This window comes from Oryx dammah, unplaced genomic scaffold, assembly GCF_014754425.2.
Source record: "Oryx dammah isolate SB20612 unplaced genomic scaffold, SCBI_Odam_1.1 HiC_scaffold_28, whole genome shotgun sequence".
NCBI lineage: Eukaryota > Metazoa > Chordata > Mammalia > Artiodactyla > Bovidae > Oryx > Oryx dammah.
The window spans coordinates 94815751-94838330 of NW_024070212.1; the positions used below are offsets into that span (position 1 = coordinate 94815751).

General features: G+C 39.5%; 2 protein-coding genes across 2 annotated transcripts in view; one reads left to right on the forward strand and one right to left on the reverse strand.

Annotated features, from left to right (window-relative positions):
- LOC120856591 (cytosolic carboxypeptidase 6-like) overlaps positions 1-22580 on the forward strand; it is a 670594-nt gene that overhangs the window by 494515 nt on the left and 153499 nt on the right. The window lies entirely within an intron of this gene.
- On the reverse strand, positions 13958-15010 carry LOC120856170 (40S ribosomal protein SA-like). Its single transcript, XM_040231213.1, has one exon. The coding sequence runs from the start codon at positions 14926-14928 to the stop codon at positions 14041-14043; it is 888 nt and encodes a 295-aa protein (XP_040087147.1). The 5' UTR covers positions 14929-15010; the 3' UTR covers positions 13958-14040.

Sequence of the window (22580 nt, forward strand, 5' to 3'; positions counted from 1 at the left end):
TTGTGATCCACATAGTCAAAGGCTTTGGCATAGTCAATAAAGCAGAAATAGATGTTTTTCTGGAACTCTTTTGCTTTTTAGATGATCTAGCAAATATTGGCAATTTGATCTCTGGTTCCTCTACCTTTTCTAAAACCACCTTGAACATCTGGAAGTTCACAGTTTATGTATTGCTGAAGCCTGGCTTGGAGAATTTTGAGCATTACTTTACTACCGTGTGAGATGAGTGCAATTGTGCAGTAGTTTGAGCATCCTTTGGCATTGCCTTTCTTTGGGACTGGAATGAAAACTGACCCTTTCCAGCCACTGCTGAGTTTTCCAAATTTGCTGCCATATAGAGTGCGCCACTTTCATAGCATCATATTTTAGGATTTGAAATAGCTCGACTGGAATTCCATCACCTCCACTAGCTTTGTTCATACTGATGCTTTCTAAGGCCCACTTGACTTCACATTCCAGGATGTCTGGCTCTAGGTGAGTGATCACACCATCGTGATTATCTTGGTCATGAAGATCTTTTTTTGTACAGATCTTCTGTGTATTCTTGCCACCTCTGCTTAATATCTTCTGCTTCTGTTAGATCCATACCATTTCTGTCCTTTATTGAGCCCATCTTTGAATCAAATATTCCCTTGGTATCTCTAATTTTCTTGAAGAGACCTCTAGTCTTTCCAATTCTATTTTTTCCTCTATTTCTTTGCACTGATCACTGAAGAAGTCTTTCTTTTCTCTCCTTGCTATTCTTTGGAACTCTGCATTCATATGGGTGTATCTTTCCTTTTCTCCTTTTCTTTTCTCTTCTCTTCTTTTCACAGCTATTTGTAAGCAGCTATCGTCTTCAGCAAAAACCATTTTGCTTTTTTAGGTCCTGAGAATACATACAGCAGCCATACACTGGGTGTACCAAGTATTCTCATGAAGTTTATCCTCCTAAATGGATCATTGCAACAGCCTTCTGATTAGTTCTCCTGCTTTCAATTTCTCCCTTTAACTCTGTTCTCCAGCTACTGTTAGTATGAATTTTCCAAAATACAAATCATGTCATGTTGATCCTTTTCTGAAAATCCAGTCAGATTTCCTCACCTGCAGGATTAAATTTCCTATTTTTAGATATGACTAAGTCTTGATCAGCTGTTCCCAGCTGACTACTTCTGTTTCATCTCTAACTTGTTCTCACTGGGTAACCTGCCCTTCCCTGATTATGCCGTCCTTGCAGTAGCCTTGTTGTTTAGTCGCTAAGGTGTCCAACTCTTTTGTGACCCCTGTGGACTGTACCCACCAGTCTCCTCTGTCCATAGGACTTATATGTCCCTTGTCCATGGAGTGATTTGCCATTTCCTCCTCCAAGGGATCTTCCTGATCCAGGGATTGAGCACACATCTCCTGCACTGGCATGAACGTTTGCATGAAACATGAAATAGAGGAAAACAATAGAATTGGAAAGACTAGAGATCTCGTCAAGAAAATTAGAGATATCAAGGGAACATTTCAGGCAAATGTTCACTGCAAATGGAACATTTCACTGCTGAGCCACCAGGGAAGCCCCTTGGTAGTCTTACCTCTGCAAATTACTCATTAATAGACAAAGGCACCCCAGGTGGCACTAGTGGTAAAGAACCTGCCTGCCAGTGCAGGAGATGGAAGAGACGTGGGTTTGATCCCTGGGTCAGGAAAATCCCCTGGAGAAGGGCATGGCAACCCACTCCCAAGTATTCTTGCCTGGAGGATCTCACGGACATAGGAGCGTGGTGGGCTATAGTCCATAGGGTCACACAGAATCCGACACAAGTGAAGTGACTTAACACACACAGACTAGGTGAGGCTTTGTTGTCCCTTTAAAGCAATAGTCTTTATTTATACTTCCATTGCTACATATCTTTTGTTATATAAATGTAATGGAGTGGTAAGAATAAGGGAGAGAGAAGATCCTGTCCATTATCACCCACCCCCTTGCTGGACTTCGGTACCCACACCTGGGGCTTTTGTTGTAAACTTGACATTGATAGAGGTTCAGGAGAGAGTGACTAGAATTGGAAATGGAAATATTTCCATTAAATAAAACATTTTTCATGAAGGAACTAAATCTGGACAATAGAAAGTTTCTATTTCATCTGTATTGTTCCTGTGCTCTTTGACTTAAAAACATGATCTAAGTTTCATGTCAAACTTATTTACCTGATATAAGATTGAGATGATATATGTTTTATTTCTTAATGAGGTCATAATACCTAAAGTTAATTTTATAATTTTTTGTTTGAGTTCTTTCAAAATATTAAACTAATGAACACTTTAAATTACTGGAATATATGTGTTGGTTAAAATGGTTTCCAACGTCCCAGGCAACTTTCCAAGGTCCCCATGGCTGAGCTTGCTGCTTGTTCTTCACATGCCCTGGCACTCCTCCTACTAAGACTGTCTGCTTAGTTATTCCACCCAACACTGACTCACTCCCTGCTTCTGGTAATGAAGATCCTCTTTATCTGTTTTTCTTGGAAAATTGCTTCAGGTTTAGGAGGTATATGTGTGTATTTGTGAATGTGTGTGTCTGCACATATGTGTGGGTCCACCAGGAGCTGAATTCTGACATATCACGAATACATTTTTCTCCTTGGAAACCAAATCAGGCATGACCCTGTTCCAGGTTTCTTTGGAATAATAACTTGAACTAACTTTATTTTTATAGCTTAAGTAAATCTGCTCATTACTCATAAAACCAGCAGCCCTGTGAGAAATATACACTGTGGTAAGATGAGAAGAGAAAGATCTTCAGGGGTGACAGCAAACTCTTGGATCCCACCCCTATGTTAGGCAATACCCAAGAATGAATCTTCTCCAAAATAAGCATCACGTGGCCTTGGGACAGCTTGCCCTACAAAATTTATCTTGAATTCCTCTAATTTCTAGCTCTTTGATTTCTATTATGCAAGAGTGGCTTACAAGGCTAGAGAAGATGTGGGCAGAGAGATAATGGGGGAGCATGGCTAATGGGATTTTAGGGGTCAACCAAGGTACCCTAAGGAGAATCAAAATCATCAGAATTATTACTGACAAGAAATAAATAATTAGTTAAACATTATAGACCAGGAGGAAAAGTCTGGGCTTTTAAAGTCAGAACGATGATCATTTTGAAACTTGGCTTTACCACTTTCTACCTGTGTGATTCAGGGCAAGCTACCCAATCTATACTAGCCCCAGTTTCCTCATCTTCAAAAGAATTAGCACCAGAGTCAATTCGTAGGCAAAAAAGATAGTCTTTGAATTACAGACACACATATGCACATATATATAATTATATATATAAACAGTAATATTATTGTAATTATTATATATATACACATTCACACACACACACACACACACACTCATGTGCTAAGTCACTTCAGTCATGTCTGACTCTTTGCAACCCTATGGACTGTAGCATGTAAGGCTCCTCTGTCCATGGGACTCTCCAGGCAAGAATACTGGAGTGGGTTGCCATCCTCAAGTGGATCTTCCTGACTCAGGGATCAAAACTGCACCTTTTATGTCTTCTGCATTGGCAGTCAGATTCTTTACCACTAGACTACTTGGGAAGCACATATGGGCTTCCCAAATATATGTGTGTGTATACATATATGTATATATGTATGTATATGTGTGTATATATATATATATATATATATATATATATATACATGTATGTATAATATTCACTGAGAAGAAGCCATGGAGCAAACTACATGATCTAAAAATTATAGCTGTTATTATCACTAATTATAGAGTAGTAGAATGAGAAGCAGAAGTTGTTTAGGAAGGGGTAATACACAGTGAAAGAAAACATTGAGTGAATAAGTGGCAAAGTCAATGGCCAAGAGAGTCAAGAATAGGGAAGCACAAGAAGAGACTCAGTGAAGAATGAGTATATGTGTCAAGAGGCTTCTTTTGTGTGACTTCTAGCTCTGCTTTGGGATAGGAGAATGAACTTAATGGAGTGCCATCCGGGCTTTTGATCTCTCTAAAAGGATCATCATCCTGTTGTTTTTATTTTTTGTCATGTCAATCAAATTTCTAAATCAATTGATTAAACAGCAAGGACTGAGAAATTTTTGATATTGCCACTCATAGGCCACAGTCTAGCTGCGTTTGGCTAGAATGGCCCCATTGACAAACATATTAGCTTTCCCTACTGAGAGCTTCCTGAGACTGTTCCTAGTCATTTTTGCTGGATTGGGCCTTCTTGGATAATAATACCTGCAGAAACCATGCCAGAATTTTCTTTTTTACTTGAAATAGTGCATTAATCTTTGGGTGAACAGTTCTCCATGGACTGAAGAGGAAAAGGGGAAATAACCTATCAAATACCTTTGTTTGCAGGAGCCCATTCCATCCTCCTGGCTACTGTTTATTCCCTTTCCTTTCTAGCCAAAGTCTAATACTCAAAATGTTATTTGTAAAATGTTCACACCCACTGACCCCAGTTCTCCTTTTGGGACTTTTTTTTTTTTTCTAATTCTTTATACTGTTTCCAGAATGCTTTGTCCTCCAATCACATCCCCATCCTGGTCATCTCTATTGGATTTTTTGGCATTGGCACGCTTGGAGTGTGGGACCCAGATGTGGATGCCTAAAGCCTACTTGGTTGTGGGATGGTTGAGCAGAACCTTCATTTTATTCATTCTAGACATAGTTTCTATTAATACAGCAGAATAATATATATAAAGAAGTGTTGGATGGGGAAGGAGCTGTGTTGGGAAGGGTCAAAGCCTTTATAGTAGAGAGAAAAAGACATGGAGAGAAAAGAGTTAACAAAAGTAGGCAATGGAGAAAATAATCATCATAATAATAACAATGATAGTAATAGTAATTGTAATAGACCTTTCATTGCTAGGGCCTCTCATTCTCACAGGGCCATTCCAGTGGTCAGAGGTTTTCCAGCATCATCTTTTATTATTTGAAATAGCTCAACTGGAACTCCATCACCTGCTCTAGATTTGTTCATAGTAATGCTTCCTAAAGCCCTCTTGACTTCACACTGTGGGATGTCTGGCTCTAGGTGAGTGACCACACCATCATAGTTATCTGGGTCAGTAAGACCTTTTTTGTATAGTATTTCTGTGTATTCTTGCCACCTCTTCTTAATCTCTTCTGCTCCTGTTAGGTCTTTGCCATTTCTGTCCTTTATTGGCTCATCTTTGCATGAAATGTTCCCTTGATATCTAATTTTCTTGAAGAGATCTTTAGTCTTTCCAATTCTATTGTTTTCCTCTATTTCTTTCAACTGTTTTCCTAAGCAAGCTTTCATATCTCTCCTTGTTGTTTTCTGGAACTCTGCATTCAGTTGGGCATATCTTTCCCTTTCTCCTTCGCCTATCACCTCTCTTCTTTTCTCAGCTATTTGTAAGGCCTCGTCAGTCCACCACTTCACCTTCTTGCATTTTGGAGGGGAGGAGGTGGTGGTTTTGGTACTGCCTCCTGTACAATTTTATAAACTTTTGTCTATAGTACTTCAGGTACTCTATCAGCTCTAATCCCTTGAATCTATTTCTCACCTCCATTGTCTAATCATAAGGGATTTTATTTAGGTCATACCTGAATGGCCTAGTGCTTTCTTCTCCTTTCTTCAACTGAAGCCTAAATTTTCCAATAGGAATCTCGTGATCTGAGCTACTATCAGCTCTACTTCTTGTTTTACTGACTGTATAGGGCTTCTCCACCTTCAGCTGCAAAAAATATAATCGATATGATTTTGGCACTTACCATCTGGTAGTGTCCATGTGTAGAGTTGTCTCTTGTTTTGTTGGAAGAAAGTGTTTACTATGACCAGTGCATTCTCTTGGCAAAACTGTTAGCCTTTGCCCTGCTTCATTTTGTACTATAAGACCAAACTTGCTTGTTACTCCAGGTATCTCTTGATTCCAGTCACCCTATGATGGAAAGCACTTTTTTTGAGGGAGTCTTAGTTCTAGAAGGCCTTGTAGGTCTTCATAGCATGGATCAGCTTCAGCTTCTTTGGCATTAATAGTTGAGGCATAGACTTGGACTATTGTGATTTTGAATGGTTTGCCTTGGAAGCAAACTGAGATCATTATGTGGTTTTTGAGATTCCATCTACTACATTTTGGACTTTTTTGTTGACAATAAGGTGTGTTACATTTCTTTGAAGCGGTTTTTGCTCACAGTAGTAGATATTATGGTCATCTGAATTAAATTTGCCCTTTCTCATCCATTTTAGTTCACTAATTCCTAAAATGTTGATGTTCACTCTTGCCATCTCCTGTTTGACCATGTCTAATTTACCTTGATTCATGGACCTAATATTTCAGGTTCCTATGCAACATTGTTCTTTACAGCATTCGACTTTACTTTTACCACCAGGTACATCCTCAACTAAGCATGATCTCTGCCTTGGCTCAGCCTCTTCATTCTTCCTAGAGCTATTTCTCTACTCTTTCTTGGTAGCATATTGGGCACCTACCAACATGGGAGGCTTATCTTCTGGTGTCCTATCTTTTTGCCTTTTCATACTGTTCATGGGGTTCTTGAGGTAAGGACACTGAAGTGGTTTTCCATTCCCTTCTCCAGTGGACCACATTCTGTCAGGACTCTCCACCATGACCTGTCCATCTCGGGTGGCCCTGTGCAACATGGCTCGTAGTGTCATTGAATTACACAACGCTGGGTCCTGATGTGCACAAGATTTTGTTTGTGCCCTCTAAGAGTCTCTGTTTCCCCTAGTCCTCTGGGGGTTCTATAATCAAATCCTGTCATCCTTCAAAGTCAGATTCCCTGGGCATTTCCTTCCCTTTGCCTAACCCCTAAGTTGAGAAATCTGATGTGGGGCCAAGAACTTTTGCAGTAGTCCGAGAACTTCTTTGGTATTATTGTTCTACAGTTTGTGGGTTGCCTATTCTTCAGGTATTGGATTTGATTTTAAGGTAATTTTGCCCCTCCTACCATCTCGTTGTGGCCTTGAATGTGGGATATCTTTTTTCAGTAGCTTCCAACATCCTCCTGTTGATGGTTGTTCAATAGCAAGTTGCCATTTTGGTGTTCTCAGAGGAGAAGATGAGTACACATCCATCTACTACACCATCTTGACCATGACTATAATTTTACATTGTACTAATATTATGCAATGGATATATAAACACCATAAAATGTAATTTATGAAAGGAAATGTAAAGGGACTTTGGGGGTCACCTAGTACAGACCACTTTGTTTTTCAGACAAGGAACCTGAGCCCAGAAAGGAACCATGATCCATTCAAGTTTACACCACTAGGACAAGCTGAAATTGAGGTTTATGCCAGGGTCTCTTGAATCCCAGTCTCTTTATCCCTGATAAACAGGAATCTCACTTCCCTACTTCTACTCCCACCCCACTTTTCTATTGAGATTAATCCAGGGAGCAGGGGCAGAATTGAGCATTCATGCTAAACATGCTTGCAGTTTGTTTACCTATGCTATCAGAGTAAGTAGACATTAACTCAGTTTCTACAGAGGAAAAGGACTTTCGAGAGTATGGGAGGAACAAGATAGTTAAGCGAGAATCAATGAGAATTAAATATAGATGGATGGAGGCTCTTTAAGAAGCATAAGGAACAATGAAGAGGAGCAGCCTTATTTACAAAGGAAGAAATTCTATGCTGCCCTCTTCTGTGTCCTTGAAAGAGGAAATATGGAACTTCCAAGGAGTCACTTTGGCAATAAATTAAAACAATGAGAGGAAGAAAGAAGAAATGCATTTTCAGGAGGCTATTCAATTAAATCCCTGGCTCTGTGAGGAAATAAAAGGCAGAGGAAAGATAGAGTTGATCTGAGCTTGGGTTTGTATTGCCTCATCTTGATGCTCAGAACACTGAATAAACAGCCAAGATAAGGTCAGTAATCCAGGGCTCTATTCCAAGCAGCTGGGGCCAGGAATAAGAAAAAGAGTCATGTGATACAGCATCACCAGGCGAGATCTCTGCCACTCACTAGCTGTGTAAGGCAACCATTTCACATAAGTCTATGGTGTCATTGGAAAAGCTACGCAGATGTAAGTTCCAGTGATGAATACTCACATATTGATAGCATTTACCAAATACTGTGATATGCTCCCAAGTGTGTATGTAGAAGATTCAAAGCCAGGGTACCTAGAATCACATTCTGCATCTGTCACTAGCTATGAGTAACATCATTGTCCTTATCTATAAAATGTGGAGTTTAGGGAGAATCAAATAGGAGAAAAAACAAAAAAGTATGTTGTACATTTGATGTATCAAATATAAATGCTTAGTGCTAGTATACTGCTATACCATATACTAGTGTACCATAATAACTATTACAATCATTTACCTTCTCTTGGGACAACATTATCCAGAGAAGAGTGTCCTAACAATGTATGAAGACAGATTCTGTTTCATAGGGTCCTTGAACCTCCTGAAATCATATCTAATGTTGTGTGTGTAATTATATCAGTATTTTGAAGGAGTCTAGGATCCAAAAGAAGTTAAAAACTTGATACATCAGAGATCTTCAGCCTTTCATTCTGCCCTGATATCCAAGGGGTATGACCACAGTGTAGAGGATCACTATAGCTGTAGAGTTGGTGAATGGAGCTTGGAAGAGGCTTTTAGATTGTAACTACTAAGGGAAAAAGTTATTAAATGCTTGAAAAAGTTGCCTCAAATCTTCAGGTATGTCCCTTCTTTGTTGTCATATTTTCCTTAACTCTCACCTCTGAAATCACTGATACTGCATATGGATCTTGGGTCAGCTTGAATTCAGTCCTTAGTCTACTGTAGTTTCTCATTGCTATATCACTAATAAATCTCTTTCTTTTAAGGTTACCAAAGACTTCTTAATTGCCAAATTGTCCAATATAAGAGTCATTTTCAATTCTTATGTTGTGAAAACTTCTTTGTCATTCCTCTCTCAACATCTATTAGTCACTCAGTTGTGTCTGATTCTTTGTGACGCCGTGGACTAACCTGCCAGACTCCTCTGCTCATGGAATTCGCCAGGCAAGAATACTGGAGTGGGTTGCCATTCCCTGCTCCAAGGGATCTTCCTAACCCAGGTATCAAATCTGGGTCTCCCACATTGCAGACAGATATTTTACCATCTGAGCAGAGGTATAATTGACTTACATTGTTGTATTAGTGAGTAATTTAGTATCTTAATATATTACAAAGTGATCACCATGTTAAGTCTTATTACCATCTGTCACTGTACAAAGATATTGCATAATTATTAACTATACCCCCACACTTTACATTTCATACCTTTGTCTAGTTACTTTTGTAACTAACATTTGCACCTCTTAAGCTTTCTCCCCCATGTCTCTCTTGCCCCTACCTTCTTCCACTTTGGCAACCATCTGCTTGTTCTCTGTACGTGTGACTTTGCTACTGTTTATTTGTGTTTGTTATTTATTTATTTAGATTCCACATCTAAGTGAAATCATACAGTGTTTGTCCCTCTCTGACTTATTTCATTTAGCATCATACCTGCTAGGTCCATCCATATTGTTGCAAAAGGCAAGATTTCATTATTTGATGGCTAAATAATACTCCATTGTGTGTATACAACATCTTCATTATCCATTTACCTACCGGTGGACTCTTATGTTACTTCTATATCTTGGCTCTTGTAAATAATATGGCCGTGAACATAGGGGTGCATATGCCTGTTTGAATTAGTGTTTCTTATTTCTTCAGAAAAAACTCAGAAGTGGAATTGCTGGATCAAGTGGTAGTTCTGTTTTTAATTTTTTGAGAAACCTCTATGTTGTTTTCCATAGTACCTGTACCAGTTTACATTCCCACCATCAGTTCATGGAGGTTCCCTTTTCTCCACATCCTTGCTGACACTTAACATTTATCCTCTTTTTGATAATAGCCATTCTGACAGATGTGAGGTAATATGTCACTGTGGTTTTGATTTGCATTTTCCTGATGATTAGTGATACTCATTATGTTTTCATGTATATGTGGCCATCTGTATGTCTTCTTTGGAAAACTGGCTATTTATGTCCTCTTCCCATTTTTTTAATTGAGTATTTTTTATATTAAGTTGTATGTATTTTTCATATAGTTTGGATCTTAACCCCTTTTCAGATATGTAGTCTGCATATATAAGTAAGTTGCCTTTCTGTTTCGTTGATAGTTTCCTTAACTGCACAAAAGTTTTTAGTTTGATGCAGTCCCATGTTTATTTTTGTTTTTGTTTCTCTTGCCTGAGGAGACATAGCCAATGAAATATTATTAAGACCAGTGTTGAAATGTGTATTGCCTATATTTTATTCTAGGAGTTATGGTTTCAGGTGTTGCATTTAAATCTTTAATCCATTTTGAATTTATTCTTATATTTGGTGTGAGAAAGCAGTATAGTTTTATTCTTTTGCATGTGTGCTCCTAATACCATTTTCTTCCAAATCTTCTTCCACTACTTTCTTAAGTGTTGATGTTCCTCAAGTCTTTGTTCTTGATTCACTGCTTTCACTCTACCCTTTGCCTTGAATTTTATGATCTTTCATACTTTCAAATGTCATTTATATGTGGTTGATTCTAAAGTCTAATTTTTCTCTTATCCAGATCTTCTCTTGAGCACCAGGCCCATATATCCATTTACTGACAGCACCAGGCCCATATATCCATTTACTGACAAGGCAGGCTTTTTCCATTGTGTATTCTTGCCTCTTTTGTCATAGATTAATTGACCCATATGGGTTTATTTCTGAATTCCTGAGCTCTCTATTCTGTTTCACTCCTCTGTGTCTGTCTTTGTACTTGTGCCATAATGTTTACTTACTGTAGATTTTTGATATAGTTTAGAATAAGGAGTGTGATACTTCTAGCTTTATTATTCTTTTCCAAGATTATTTTGGCTATTCAGGGTCGTTTTTGTTTCCATATAAATTTTAGAATTATTCTAATTCTTTGAAAAATTGGTATTTGGATAGGGACTGCACTGAATCTGCAGGTTACCTTGGGTAGTACAGTCATTTTAACAATTTTAATTCTTCTAATTCATGAGCACAGTTCAATATTTTTTTATTGTTTGACTTCATGACAGTACATGTTTACAGCTTACCTCCTATGCCTCCATCACTTCGTTATTGCTCTCCTTTGGAAATAGCCTTCCACTACTTTCTTCTTGGGTGTTGATGTTCCTCAAGTTTTTGTTCTTGACTCACTGTTTTTACTCTACCCTTTCCCTTGAATTTTATGATCTTTTATATTTTCAAATGCCATTTATATATAGTTGATTCTAAAATCTAATTTTTCTCTTATCCAAATATTCTCTTGAGCACCAGGCCCATATATCCAAATTCCTGTCGGATGTCAACACTAATATGTCTCTTACACCTTACCTTCAACGTGTCCAAAATGGAACTCAATTATTTTATCTAAATTCTGTTGTTCCTCTTCCATTGTTTATTGCACCACTGTCTACCTAATGACTCAAGGTAAAAAAAAAAAATGTACTTTTCAACTCCTGTCTTAGATTCACATCTGAATCATTATAGTGTTTACCAAATTTGTCTCCTAAATATTTTTAAATTTGCCCCATTCTATTTATTCATACTGCTTCTAAGCTGAGTCTCTAATTATCTCGTCTGAATGTTGAAATGTTCTGCAAAATGGTCCCATTGCTTCAAGCCTTGTCCATCCCACAGATATTTTCTATAAAATATCTTTAGAACTTTAATCTGAGTATGACTAGTCTCACTCACATGATGTCTCATTTACAAAGATGTGCTGGTGGTTTAGCAGTCATTCTACATCAAGCCTTTGACTTTTAATATTGAAGGGGCTCCTTGGTGGATGGTATTTCCTGGGGGAATTGAGGTATTACTCTGCTCATCTCTTTGTTGTCACTGGAGTGAATGCTCACTCATTGTTGTAGGATCTTTTTGTGTTTGTTTCTTTGTTTGTTTTTCCACTCACTGATTTTTAATAACATGTGATTTGTCCACCTCTCCCAACCCTATCTTCTATACACATGTGTCCTCTTCCTGGCTGGGAATTTAGGAAAACTTCAGAAAAACATTATCAAAATTAAGTTTACCAAGTCTAATCTTTCCTTTGGGAAGGCAGAAGGGAGAGCAAATTCTCAGTAGAAAGTGCTGAGGATTATTTAACTAAATAGGTTTATAGAATTAGATTCAACTTTATACTGGAAATTTCAAAAGAATTTCCTTGGTGCGAAAGCTGTAATGACTTTTTGAATGTCATTTTGGTTTTATTCTAGTATTTTTATTTTGTAGTGTAGTGTAGTGTATTCATTGCAGTGAAGTATCATTGCATTTCAAATAAAACTAAAGAACTAAGTTCTTATTTGTTTGACAAAGATGTTTTTGCATGTGAGTACACACACACATTCTAAAAAATTACAGTGAGGCTTTATTCAGATCTATTCACTGCACACTAAATAAGACTTGCCCAGGGGCTTCCTGGTGGCTCAGTGGTAAAGAATCTGTCTGCCAATGTAGGAGACACAGGTTTTAAACCTAGTCTGGGAAGATCCCACATGCCATGGAACAACTAAGCCAGTGCACCACAATTAATGAGCCTGTGCTCCAGAACTCAGGAACCATAATTAATGAGCCCATGCACCACCACTATTGAAGCCTGTATGCCCTAGAGCACATAGTCCACAAGAGAAACCATGGCAATGAGAAGCCTGTGCACCACAACTAGAGAATAGCTCCTGCTCACAGCAATGAGAGAAAAGCCCATTCAGCAATGAAGACCCAGCATAGCCAAATATACCCTGACTTGGGCAAAGTGGAACATACCTGGGATAAAAAAATATATATTTTAAAGTTTTTTTGACCTGTCAAAAGTTCAAATTCTAGCACTGTCACTTTAAACTATATAAGCTTGGGAAAATCACTTAAACCTTTATAACCTGCAAATTTATTTTTATAAATTAGTCTAACATGTAAGTTTCTCTGAACATTTTGCTAGACTATGGCCCAACAAGGAATTAAAAAGTGAGCCCCATCATTGTGTGGCAGACTTGGGAGGCCAATTTAGGAGAAGATGGAGTGAGCAGGAAGTTAACAGACAAAGAAGACCAAGAAGAAAAGTGGGTGATTGTGTGTGCTTCTAGATCCAGTGGGAAGGAGGGAAGGGGGAAAGAATAAAGTTTCAACTGTGAGAATGAAGATGGTGGGTCTATTGAATACATCCACTGTAGAACCCTGTTGTCTGAAGGAATGTATCTGAAATGCACCTGGAGCAAAGAATGGAGATAAGAGTGGCCTAATGTGGAAAGGAGAAGACCTGGGCCCTGGGAAGACAGTATCTACAAGAATTAAGTGGTGAACAGGCCCGAGGCAGGAGGGTAGGGTAATACAAAGCAGCACCCTGCCTGCCTCATTTCAATGCCTTTACCCAGAGTAAAAGAATTCCAAATACACAAGAGCTACAAAGATGACCAGATCATTCCCCTGAAATCTTCCAGGACATTTGCTTTCTTGGAGTTTCACCAGAACCTTTTCACCTTTGCCTTGTGACATCAACTAGTCATGAAAGTGAAAGCGTTGGTAGTCACTCAGTTGTATCTGACTCTGTGACCCCATGGGCTGTAGCCTGCCAGGTTACTCTGTCCATGGAATTCTCCAGGCAAGAATACTGGAGTGAGTAGCCATTCTCTTCTCCAGAGGATCTTCGCAACCGAAGGATTGAACCCCAGTCTCCTGCATTGCAGGCAGATTCTTTACCATCTGAGACACCATGCTGCTGTTGCTGCTGCTAAGTCGCTTCAGCCATGTCCAACTCTGTGTGACCCCATAGATGGCAGCCCACCAGGCTCCCCCGTCCCTGGGATTCTCCAGGCAAGAACACTGGAGCAGGTTGCCATTTCCTTCTCCAGTGCATGAAAGTGAAAAGTGAAAGTGAAGTCGTTCAGTCATGTCTGACTCTCAGGGACCCCATGGACTGCATCCTTCCAGGTTCCTCCATCCATGGGATTTTCTTTTTTCTTTCTTTTTTTTTTTTTAGAAACAGTTTATTTCCATCAACCAGATTTCCATTTTGGTGCGAGTTCTACAAGTGTTCGGAAGAACAGCTTACGACCACTCGGTGGTGGTTCCTACCCATTCCGTGGCCTGGGCAGTGGGGGCTGCAGACCAGTCTTCAGTGGAAGGCTGAGCACTCCAGTCTTCAGTGGGGAACTGCTGAATGGGCATGGAAGGCACCTGCATGCCTTTGGACCAGTCTGCCACCTCAGGCTGGGCAGCCGTGAACTCTGGAGCTGGAGCGGTCCATTCGCCCTGAAACTCCTCCTTGGTCACAGCCTTCTCAGCTGCTGCCTGCTCTTCCTTTTCAATCTCCTCGGGGTCTCTGTAGAAGTAGAGGTCCGGCATGACCTCCCATGGGTGTTCTCGCGAGATGGTGCCACGCATGCGCAGGACTTCCCGGGCGAGCATCCACCACATCAGGCCCACGGAGTGCGCCCCCTTGTTGTTGCATGGGATGGCGATGTCCACGTAGCGCAGAGGAGAGTCCGTGTTGCACAGAGCAATGGTTGGCAGGTTAACGTAGGAGGCTTCCGTGAGGGGCTGGTGGTCAGCCCTGGGATCGGTGACCACCAGAAGCCTCGGCTCCCTGAAGGTGGCCTGGATCTGGTTAGTGAAGGTTCCCGGAGTGAAGCGGCCAGCGATAGGAGGGGCTCCAGTGGCAGCCGCAAACTTCAGCACAGCTCGCTGGCCAGTATTCCTGGAGGATACGACACTGGCATCAGCCGGGTTTTCAATGGCGACAATGGCCCGAGCGGCCAACAGAAGCTTCTCCCAGGTCCTCTTCAGATTTATGATGTAGATGCCATCACTTTTCCTTTTGTAGATGTACTGTTCCATTTGGAAGTCAAGGTTGGTGCCACCTAAGTGGGTTCCTGCTGCAAGGAATTTGAGGACATCCTCCTCCTTCATTTGCAGGACATCAAGGGCTCCGGACATTGTGAAAGCTTCCCTTTAAGTTACAATGGGAATTCAGAACAACGCCGTATGGACCCCTCTCTGGGTAGCGCCGAAAGGCCATCCATGGGATTTTCTAAGCAAGAGTACTGGAGTGGGTTGCCATTGCCTTCTCCACTGAGACACCATACCTGTCCTCATATCATGGGTATGGGAAAGGATACAGTTCTGAGAAGGCATAGGGCAGACAGAGAAATAGATGTTCATGACAAAGAATAGGAAAGGGACCTGAACTGAGACAAAGACTAATTACCTGACTAGAATATTGGATAAAGGAATGTCTGGTGCATTTTCTTGAGAGTCCCTTGGACTGTAAGGAAATCAAACCAGTCAATCCTAAAGGAAATTAGTTCTGAATATTCATTGAAAGGACTGATGCTGAAGCTAAAGCTCCAATACTTTGGCCTTCTGATGTGAAGAACTGATTCATTGGAAAAGACCCTGATGCTGGGAAAGATTGAAGACAGGACGAGAAGGGGACAACAGAGGATGAAATGCTTGGATGTGCATCACCACCTCGGTGGACGTGAGTTTGAATGCACTCTGAGAGTTGGTGATGGACAGGGAAGCCTGACGTGCTGCAGTCCATGGGGTCGCAAAGACTCGGACATGACTGAGTGACTGAACTGATGCATTTTCTGACACAAAGAGGGCTAGATCATTGTTAAAGTTAATCAAAGAAAACTGGAATACTTAGTCTGGAGATAAGGGTCAGGAGAGGGTCTTAGAATTTTTCAAAGCTTGTCAGGTACCAGGAGACCAAGTGTGTGATAATGAGTGATGTTGAGCATCTTTTCATGTGTTTGTTAGCCATCTGTATGTCTTTGGAGAAATGTCTGTTTAGTTTTTTGGCCCATTTTCTGATTGAATCGTTTATTTTTCTGGAATTGAGCTGCAGGAGTTGCTTGTATGTTTTTGAGATTAGTTCTTTGTCAATTGATTCATTTGCTATTATTTTCTCCCGTTCTGAAGGCTGTCTTTTCACCTTGCTTATAGTTTCCTTTGTTGTGCAGAAGCTTTTAATTTCAATTAGATCCCATTTGTTTATTTTTGCTTTTATTTCCAGTATTCTGGGAGGTGGGTCATAGAGGATCCTGCTGTGATTTATGTCGGAGAGTGTTTTGCCTATGTTCTCCTCTAGGAGTTTTATAGTTTCTGGTCTTACATTTAGATCTTTAATCCATTTTGAGTTTATTTTTGTGTATGATGTTAGAAAGTGTTCTAGTTTCATTCTTTTACAAGTGGTTGTCCAGTTTTCCCAGCACCACTTGTTAAAGAGGTTGTCTTTAATCCATTGTATATCCTTGCCTCCTTTGTCGCAGATAAGCTGTCTATAGGTGCATGGAGTTATCTCTGGGCTTTCTATTTTGTTCCATTGATCTATATTTCTATATTTGTGCCAGTACCATACTGTTTTGATGACTGTGGCTTTATAGTAGAGCCTGAATCAGGCAGGTTGATTCCTCCAGTTCCATTCTTCCTCAAGATTGTTTTGGCTATTTGAGGTTTTTTGTATTTCCATACAAATTGTGAAATTATTTATTCTAGCTCTGAAAAATACCACTGGTAGCTTGATAGGGATTGCATTGAATCTTTAGATTGCTGTGGGTAGTATACTCATTTTCACTATATTGATTCTTCTGATCCATGAACATGGTATATTTCTCCATCGATTAGTGTCCTCTTTGATTTCTTTCACCAGTGTTTTATAGTTTTCTATGTATAGGTCTTTAATTTCTTTAGGTAGATATAATAGCCAGGACATCAAAGCAACCTAGATGTCCATCAGCAGACGGATAGATAAGAAAGCTGTGGTACATATACACAATGGAGTATTAATCAGCCATTAAAAAGAATACATTTGAATCACTTCTAATGAGGTGGATGAAACTGGAGCTGATTATACAGAGTGAAGTAAGCCAGAAAGAAAAACATAGTATACTAACACATATATGTGGAATTTAGAAAGATGGTAATGATAACCCTGTATGTGAGACAGCAAAAGAGACACAGATGTATAGAACAGTCTTTTGGACTCTGTGGGAGAGGGAGAGGGTGGGATGATTTGGGAGAATGGCATTGAAACATGTATAATATCATATAAGAAAGGAATCACCAGTCCAGGTTCAATGCAAGATACAGGATGCTTGGGGCTGGTGCACTGGGATGACCCAGAGGGATGGTATGGGGAGGGAGGTTGGGGGGGGGGGTTCAGGATTGGGAACACATGTACACTCGTAGTGGATTCATGTTGATGTATGGCAAAATTAATACAATATTGTAAAGTAATTAGCCTCCAATTAAAATAAATAAATTTAAATTTTTAAAAAAAAGAACAAAGCTTTCAGTTTTCCTTGAAATTAAAATCAAGAGGCAGGAGTTCCAGGCTTATAAAACCACATCATCAAGTGGGTCTCTTCCTCTGTTTTCACTAACAATTTTTTTTTCTTTTCTGATTTACCCTGTTAACCACAAGCCCTGAACAATCAGATACTAAGTTACCACTGCACCCTTTGCTAGTGTCCTTCCCTCTGCAATTTTAAGACCTTCATGGAATTAGACAAGATTAGTGAAGGGAGCCTGGGAGGTGAAGAGAAGCTACCCTATAATCATGTTTATTGTTTCATAATAGGTTTAAAGAAATTATGAATGCAGCCATTTTATTAATGGAGCTTTTAATTATCCACCATGCTGAAGGGTGATGCAAAATATCTCTCAGCCTCACTAATTAATATGGGTATTCAATGGCTGTTAATTAAAGACAAAGAGACCAAAGGAACGCAATCCACCCTTGACTCTGATGAATGCAAAGTCAAACCAATAGCTTATTTCTAAATTAACATGATTGATAAAAAGTTAAGCTCAGACCCAAGCCTTTCTCCCTCAGGGAACCATAATTTTCCTGTTTAGACAATAGAATGAAGGGCTCATCTGTGGTCCAGGAACAAAGCCCAGCACTGCAGGCCCTAAGAAGACAAGGGAACTATGGATTATTTTGTGAGACCTGCATTTCAATAGACAGCATTTCATAGGCCTTTTGTACCCACTGCTTATCTTAGAAACTCTGTGTGCAGCTTCACACCCATGGCAGGCCTGGCACCAGCCATTTTGGTCCAAAGTAACCTGCCTTCCTGATCCTAGGTACACATGCCTGTTTGCCTCTGAAGAGTCATAAATTCTAGCAACCTGTCTCTCTTGAAGCAAATTGTATTTATGCATGCCAGATGCTACAGTAAATATCTTTAGTCTTTGGAGAAACATAAAAGGAAAGAATGCATTATTGTAGGTGAAGAGTTTTGTTGAGCAAAAGCTCATATGGTTTGGAGAAAGGAGTATGGGTTGTAGAGACACGATGGCTTTGCCCCTTAATAGTTCACTGACCTTGGCTTGAGGCTGGATTTCCTCATCAGTAAAATGTGGATATCAAGACCCACTTTTTCAGGCCTTTGTGAGAATGAAATAAGAAAAATTCCCAACAAGCAAAGTATTATCAAGGTCTTGCCTTGTGCTCAAACAGTATGCTGTTTAGTTCATGTGGTTTGAAACTTACTACAGACCAGTGAGGCAAGGAAATCAGGTTTACCTTTTTTCTTTTTTTTCACTTATAAGGAAACTTATGACCAAATAGGATAAATACAAAGGAGACCACTTAATCTTGAAGACTGAGCTTACTTGTTTCGAAAATAGTTAACACCATTATCCACCTCTCTGGTTTGTGGTAAGGATCAGATGCGCTAATGGAGGTTAATGCGTGTTGTAAACTGTTGAGCACCATGTCAAATTTAGTGTGATATGTTACATCAAGGACATATCCAAGGTCATACTGAGAAGCGGAAGATCTGTATATTCATTCATCCATCCAACACACATTATCAAGTCTATCCTATTGTGGCAAAAACAAGGCATTCAGAGTCTAGAATAAAAGGGTTACATGCCTGGACAACAGTAAGACACAGCAGACTACTAAGTAGCTTAAGAGGGCTATGTGAGAAGTTGGATCCTCTCTGATGGTCCACTTATATGGTCTACGGTTCTCTTCTTTGCTCTTCATCCCATTCCATACTGCTTCCATATTTATGCCATTCATTTACTTAGCTTTCCATAGATATGTTCTGTCTGTGGGATGGCAAATATCTGTCTGCATGTAGTGTGAAACCACTCTGCTATGCCCTCATGAGTACATTTTGCTAATGGATCACAGTACTTCTTCCTTCAGAATCTGGATTCAATCTCAGAGTCCTTCTGAACTTATACTCCAGAGAGTAACTGCCAGGTGATCAGAGTTGACCCCAAATGCTATGCTCCCTGGAAAAACATTCCTGCCATGTTCTTTGTGATTCTATTATTTGAATATGAAAAGAGGAGTGAAAATGTTGAGCTCTTTCTAAACCAACCGATGTTAATATTTTATAATTAAAAAGAAAGTAAAGCACACAGAGTCTAAGATACTTGTTCAAAATCATACATTTATTAATCCAGGGACTGAAATTCAAATATCAGTATTTTTATTCCAGCCTGATATTTGATTCCAGTACTATGTCAAATTGCTTTTTAATTTCATGTTCTACAGAATCTGTGTGCTGATCTACTCAAATTCAATTTTCTGGGCCATCATATCAACACACTCAAATTTTTATTTGTTCATTCAGAAAATATTCAGGTGTTAGGAAGTATAGATATTATATTCAAAGGACATATAATAATTATCTATAAATTAAAGTATAACCTGTCTGAGGGCTGGGCTTGTATTTTTGTACATGATAAAATCTGAGTGCTAAGCATGCTGCTGTTATGTAGTATTTATTTAGTCATTTAATAAATGTATTGCCTAGTGGGTGAGCAGCCAAATAAACAGACTATGGCAATAAAATATACAGGTGCCTGACATGGTCTCTAGCATTCTGTTGGTGCACAGTATTTGCTGTTAACCAACACTCAGTCCAGAGTGGTCTGAGAATGCACAGGAGAGTCCCTTCATCTAGCAGAGGGAAGAAGATTTTCAGAGCTGCATCTGAAAAGGGCCAGGGAATGTTATACACAGAATGAACACTATGTGCAAAGACAAGATTTGTAAGATCAAAACATATTTGGGAGAATGCAAGTGGATGAAATGAGATGAGGCATGCATAAGCCACAGAGAATACTATGGCCTTGAAGACTTACTTTGTTCTGAAGGATATTTTGGATCTATTCCAGAATTTTAAGCAAAGGAGTGACATGATACAATTTGTCTTTTAGAAACAGTTTCTGGAATCATAGTTAAAAATTTTTTAACTTAAAAAAACTTTTAAATAGAAACTCAACAAGAGGTCTTCAACATTTGACTTCCATAAGTGTTTTACTTTTATTATTAACATTGGAGCCAATCGGTGGTTGTGTGTCTCTACATATGTATGCATATAAAAAGCAGTATTAGTAATACCATTTTCCTTAATTAATTTTCCCATGACTGAATTCCTATTTAAATATTCATTCTTACAACATTGCAGTATATTGTGATGCACTTCGACAAAATTAACTCAACGAGCTCCTCTTTCCAATTTTAATATTCCGTTGGGTTTTCTATTCCCGAAAACTCATTAGTATCTGGGTGCAGTGCTGATGAGAAATAAGAGAGAGGCATATTGTGTGAATGTGAGTCAGAGAAAAGAGACAGCTGGCACGAGAATTTTCTAATAAAGCCCAAAAAGACTGCTGTGTCTTCACAACAACAAAAAGGGGTGCCTTCCCTTTGTACTGAAAGTTCTGAATCTTATTCACACCTTTTATGAATGCTGGCAAAAGCCAAGTCATTCTCACCAAAATCTCATAGACCCATGACAGAGAAGTGTTGGTATATTTTCCAACTTTTCTCGTGGTGTTAGAATTTGTGTAAAGATTTACTTCAGTCATTTGTCTATGTTGATGACATAGTTTGAATCTCCAGCAAAATTATTTCTAGCAATATATCTCTCGACTACTCCCCCCCACCCTTCTGCTTCACTCAACCTGTGCAATTTGACTAACCAATTATGTTCTATATTTCCTTTCTTGCATACTTTTACTTATGCCATTATTTCTTCCTAGAATATTTTCTCCTGTCTCTATCTGTTGATAATCTAACCATTTTTCAAAGCCGAGTTCAAATGTTTTGCCCTATAAGAAGACTTCTGTGAGTTCCTTCAGCAGAGGTAAGTTCTCCTCCTTATGGAATCTGTGGTATCCATCACATTCCAAGCTCTCTGACATTGCTTGTGCACGCACCCTCTTATAGTTGAAAGAGCTATCATTTATTGAACAATGTCCCAGAATTAGTATTATTATTACCATGTGCGGTTGATATTATTATTACCATTTTATAGATGAGGTAACTGAGGCTCAGAAAGATTTATTGAATTTCCCAAGTACCACAAAGCTAGGGACAACTATCTCCTACAGCTAAAAGCTTATACTCTTTCAACTACACTAGACAGTTTTCCTGCTTTATTTGCTCAGTGTTAGAGGATGGAGGAAAGGTCATATTTTAGATTATCCTTGAATAATGAATGGATTTGAAATTCTGAAGGCAAAATTTGGATAGGATTATTATAGGTAGAGCAAAGTATGAATGTAGACATGAAGAAATATATTGTGTATTGCGACTGGAAAGATAGCTAATGCCAAGGCTTTTATGACCAAGGGAGAGAGCATGAGACTGGAAGGAAAATTATGTCCAGACTGTGACAGGCCACGAGCTTGGAGGAGAGGACCACTTTAGTCCCAAGGCCAGGAATGGAAGGAGAAGCTGAGGCCCCTGATAGAGGCAAGAGTGCATGAAGAAAGTTCATGTTGTTGCAGGGAAAGTGCTAGAGAGAACATAACTCATTTTTAAGTGACTGGTCACCTGGGCATTGCCTGAAGTTGAAACATAGGACCACACGACACTGATTTGATGCTTATCTTCCTGCATCAAATAATGATTCTGCTAAAGGAAGGACCTTTAAATCCTTTCAAGAAAAAGATTAAGTCAAGGAGCACCCATTTTAGGGAGGGAAGAGATGTGAGGGCAGGGAACTAGGCAGGGCATTGCATAAGCCAAGTAAAATCAGCCCCTAAACTGGGTCATGAGGCAGGGAGGTGTGAGGGGGAAGTAGCAAGAACTTCCTTCGTGTTTTTAATGTGTTAAGACTGTTTTAGTTCAATGTGAGGCATGATCAGGAAGAACATATGTCCAAGTTTCTCTTGTTTTGAAGTGTTGATTGGTATAACTAAGAGAATGCTAAAATAGCTCTATAGACACATTGAAACATTTCTAAAGTAACATCAGAGTCTGTCCCAAGGGTGGTGAGGGGGAAAGAGGGCTTGTTGTATTCTTGTGGTGACGTGTGATGGGCTTTTTGGCACATCATTGACTTTGGACAAGTAGTACCACCTCCTGCCAGATATTTTAGGATCCCTCTTTGATAAGCAGGGGTCTGACACCAGAGCTGCGATGCTTTGCTTGTAGCTGGCTCACCTACAGTGTCTGTGGCAAGGCATCCATGCCATCTACAGCGATTTTCTATATCCTTTTCTGTAGAAAAGTTTCTGTAGAAACTATTACATAAAGAGGAATTTCTACGGGGACAGGGACTTGATCTGTCTTATTGCCATATCCACAGAGGCTAGTGTGTGGC

Excerpts from the sequence above, each read along its gene's own strand:
- LOC120856170 (XM_040231213.1), bottom strand. The coding sequence starts at position 14,928 with ATGTCCGGAGCCCTTGATGTCCTGCAAATGAAGGAGGAGGATGTCCTC.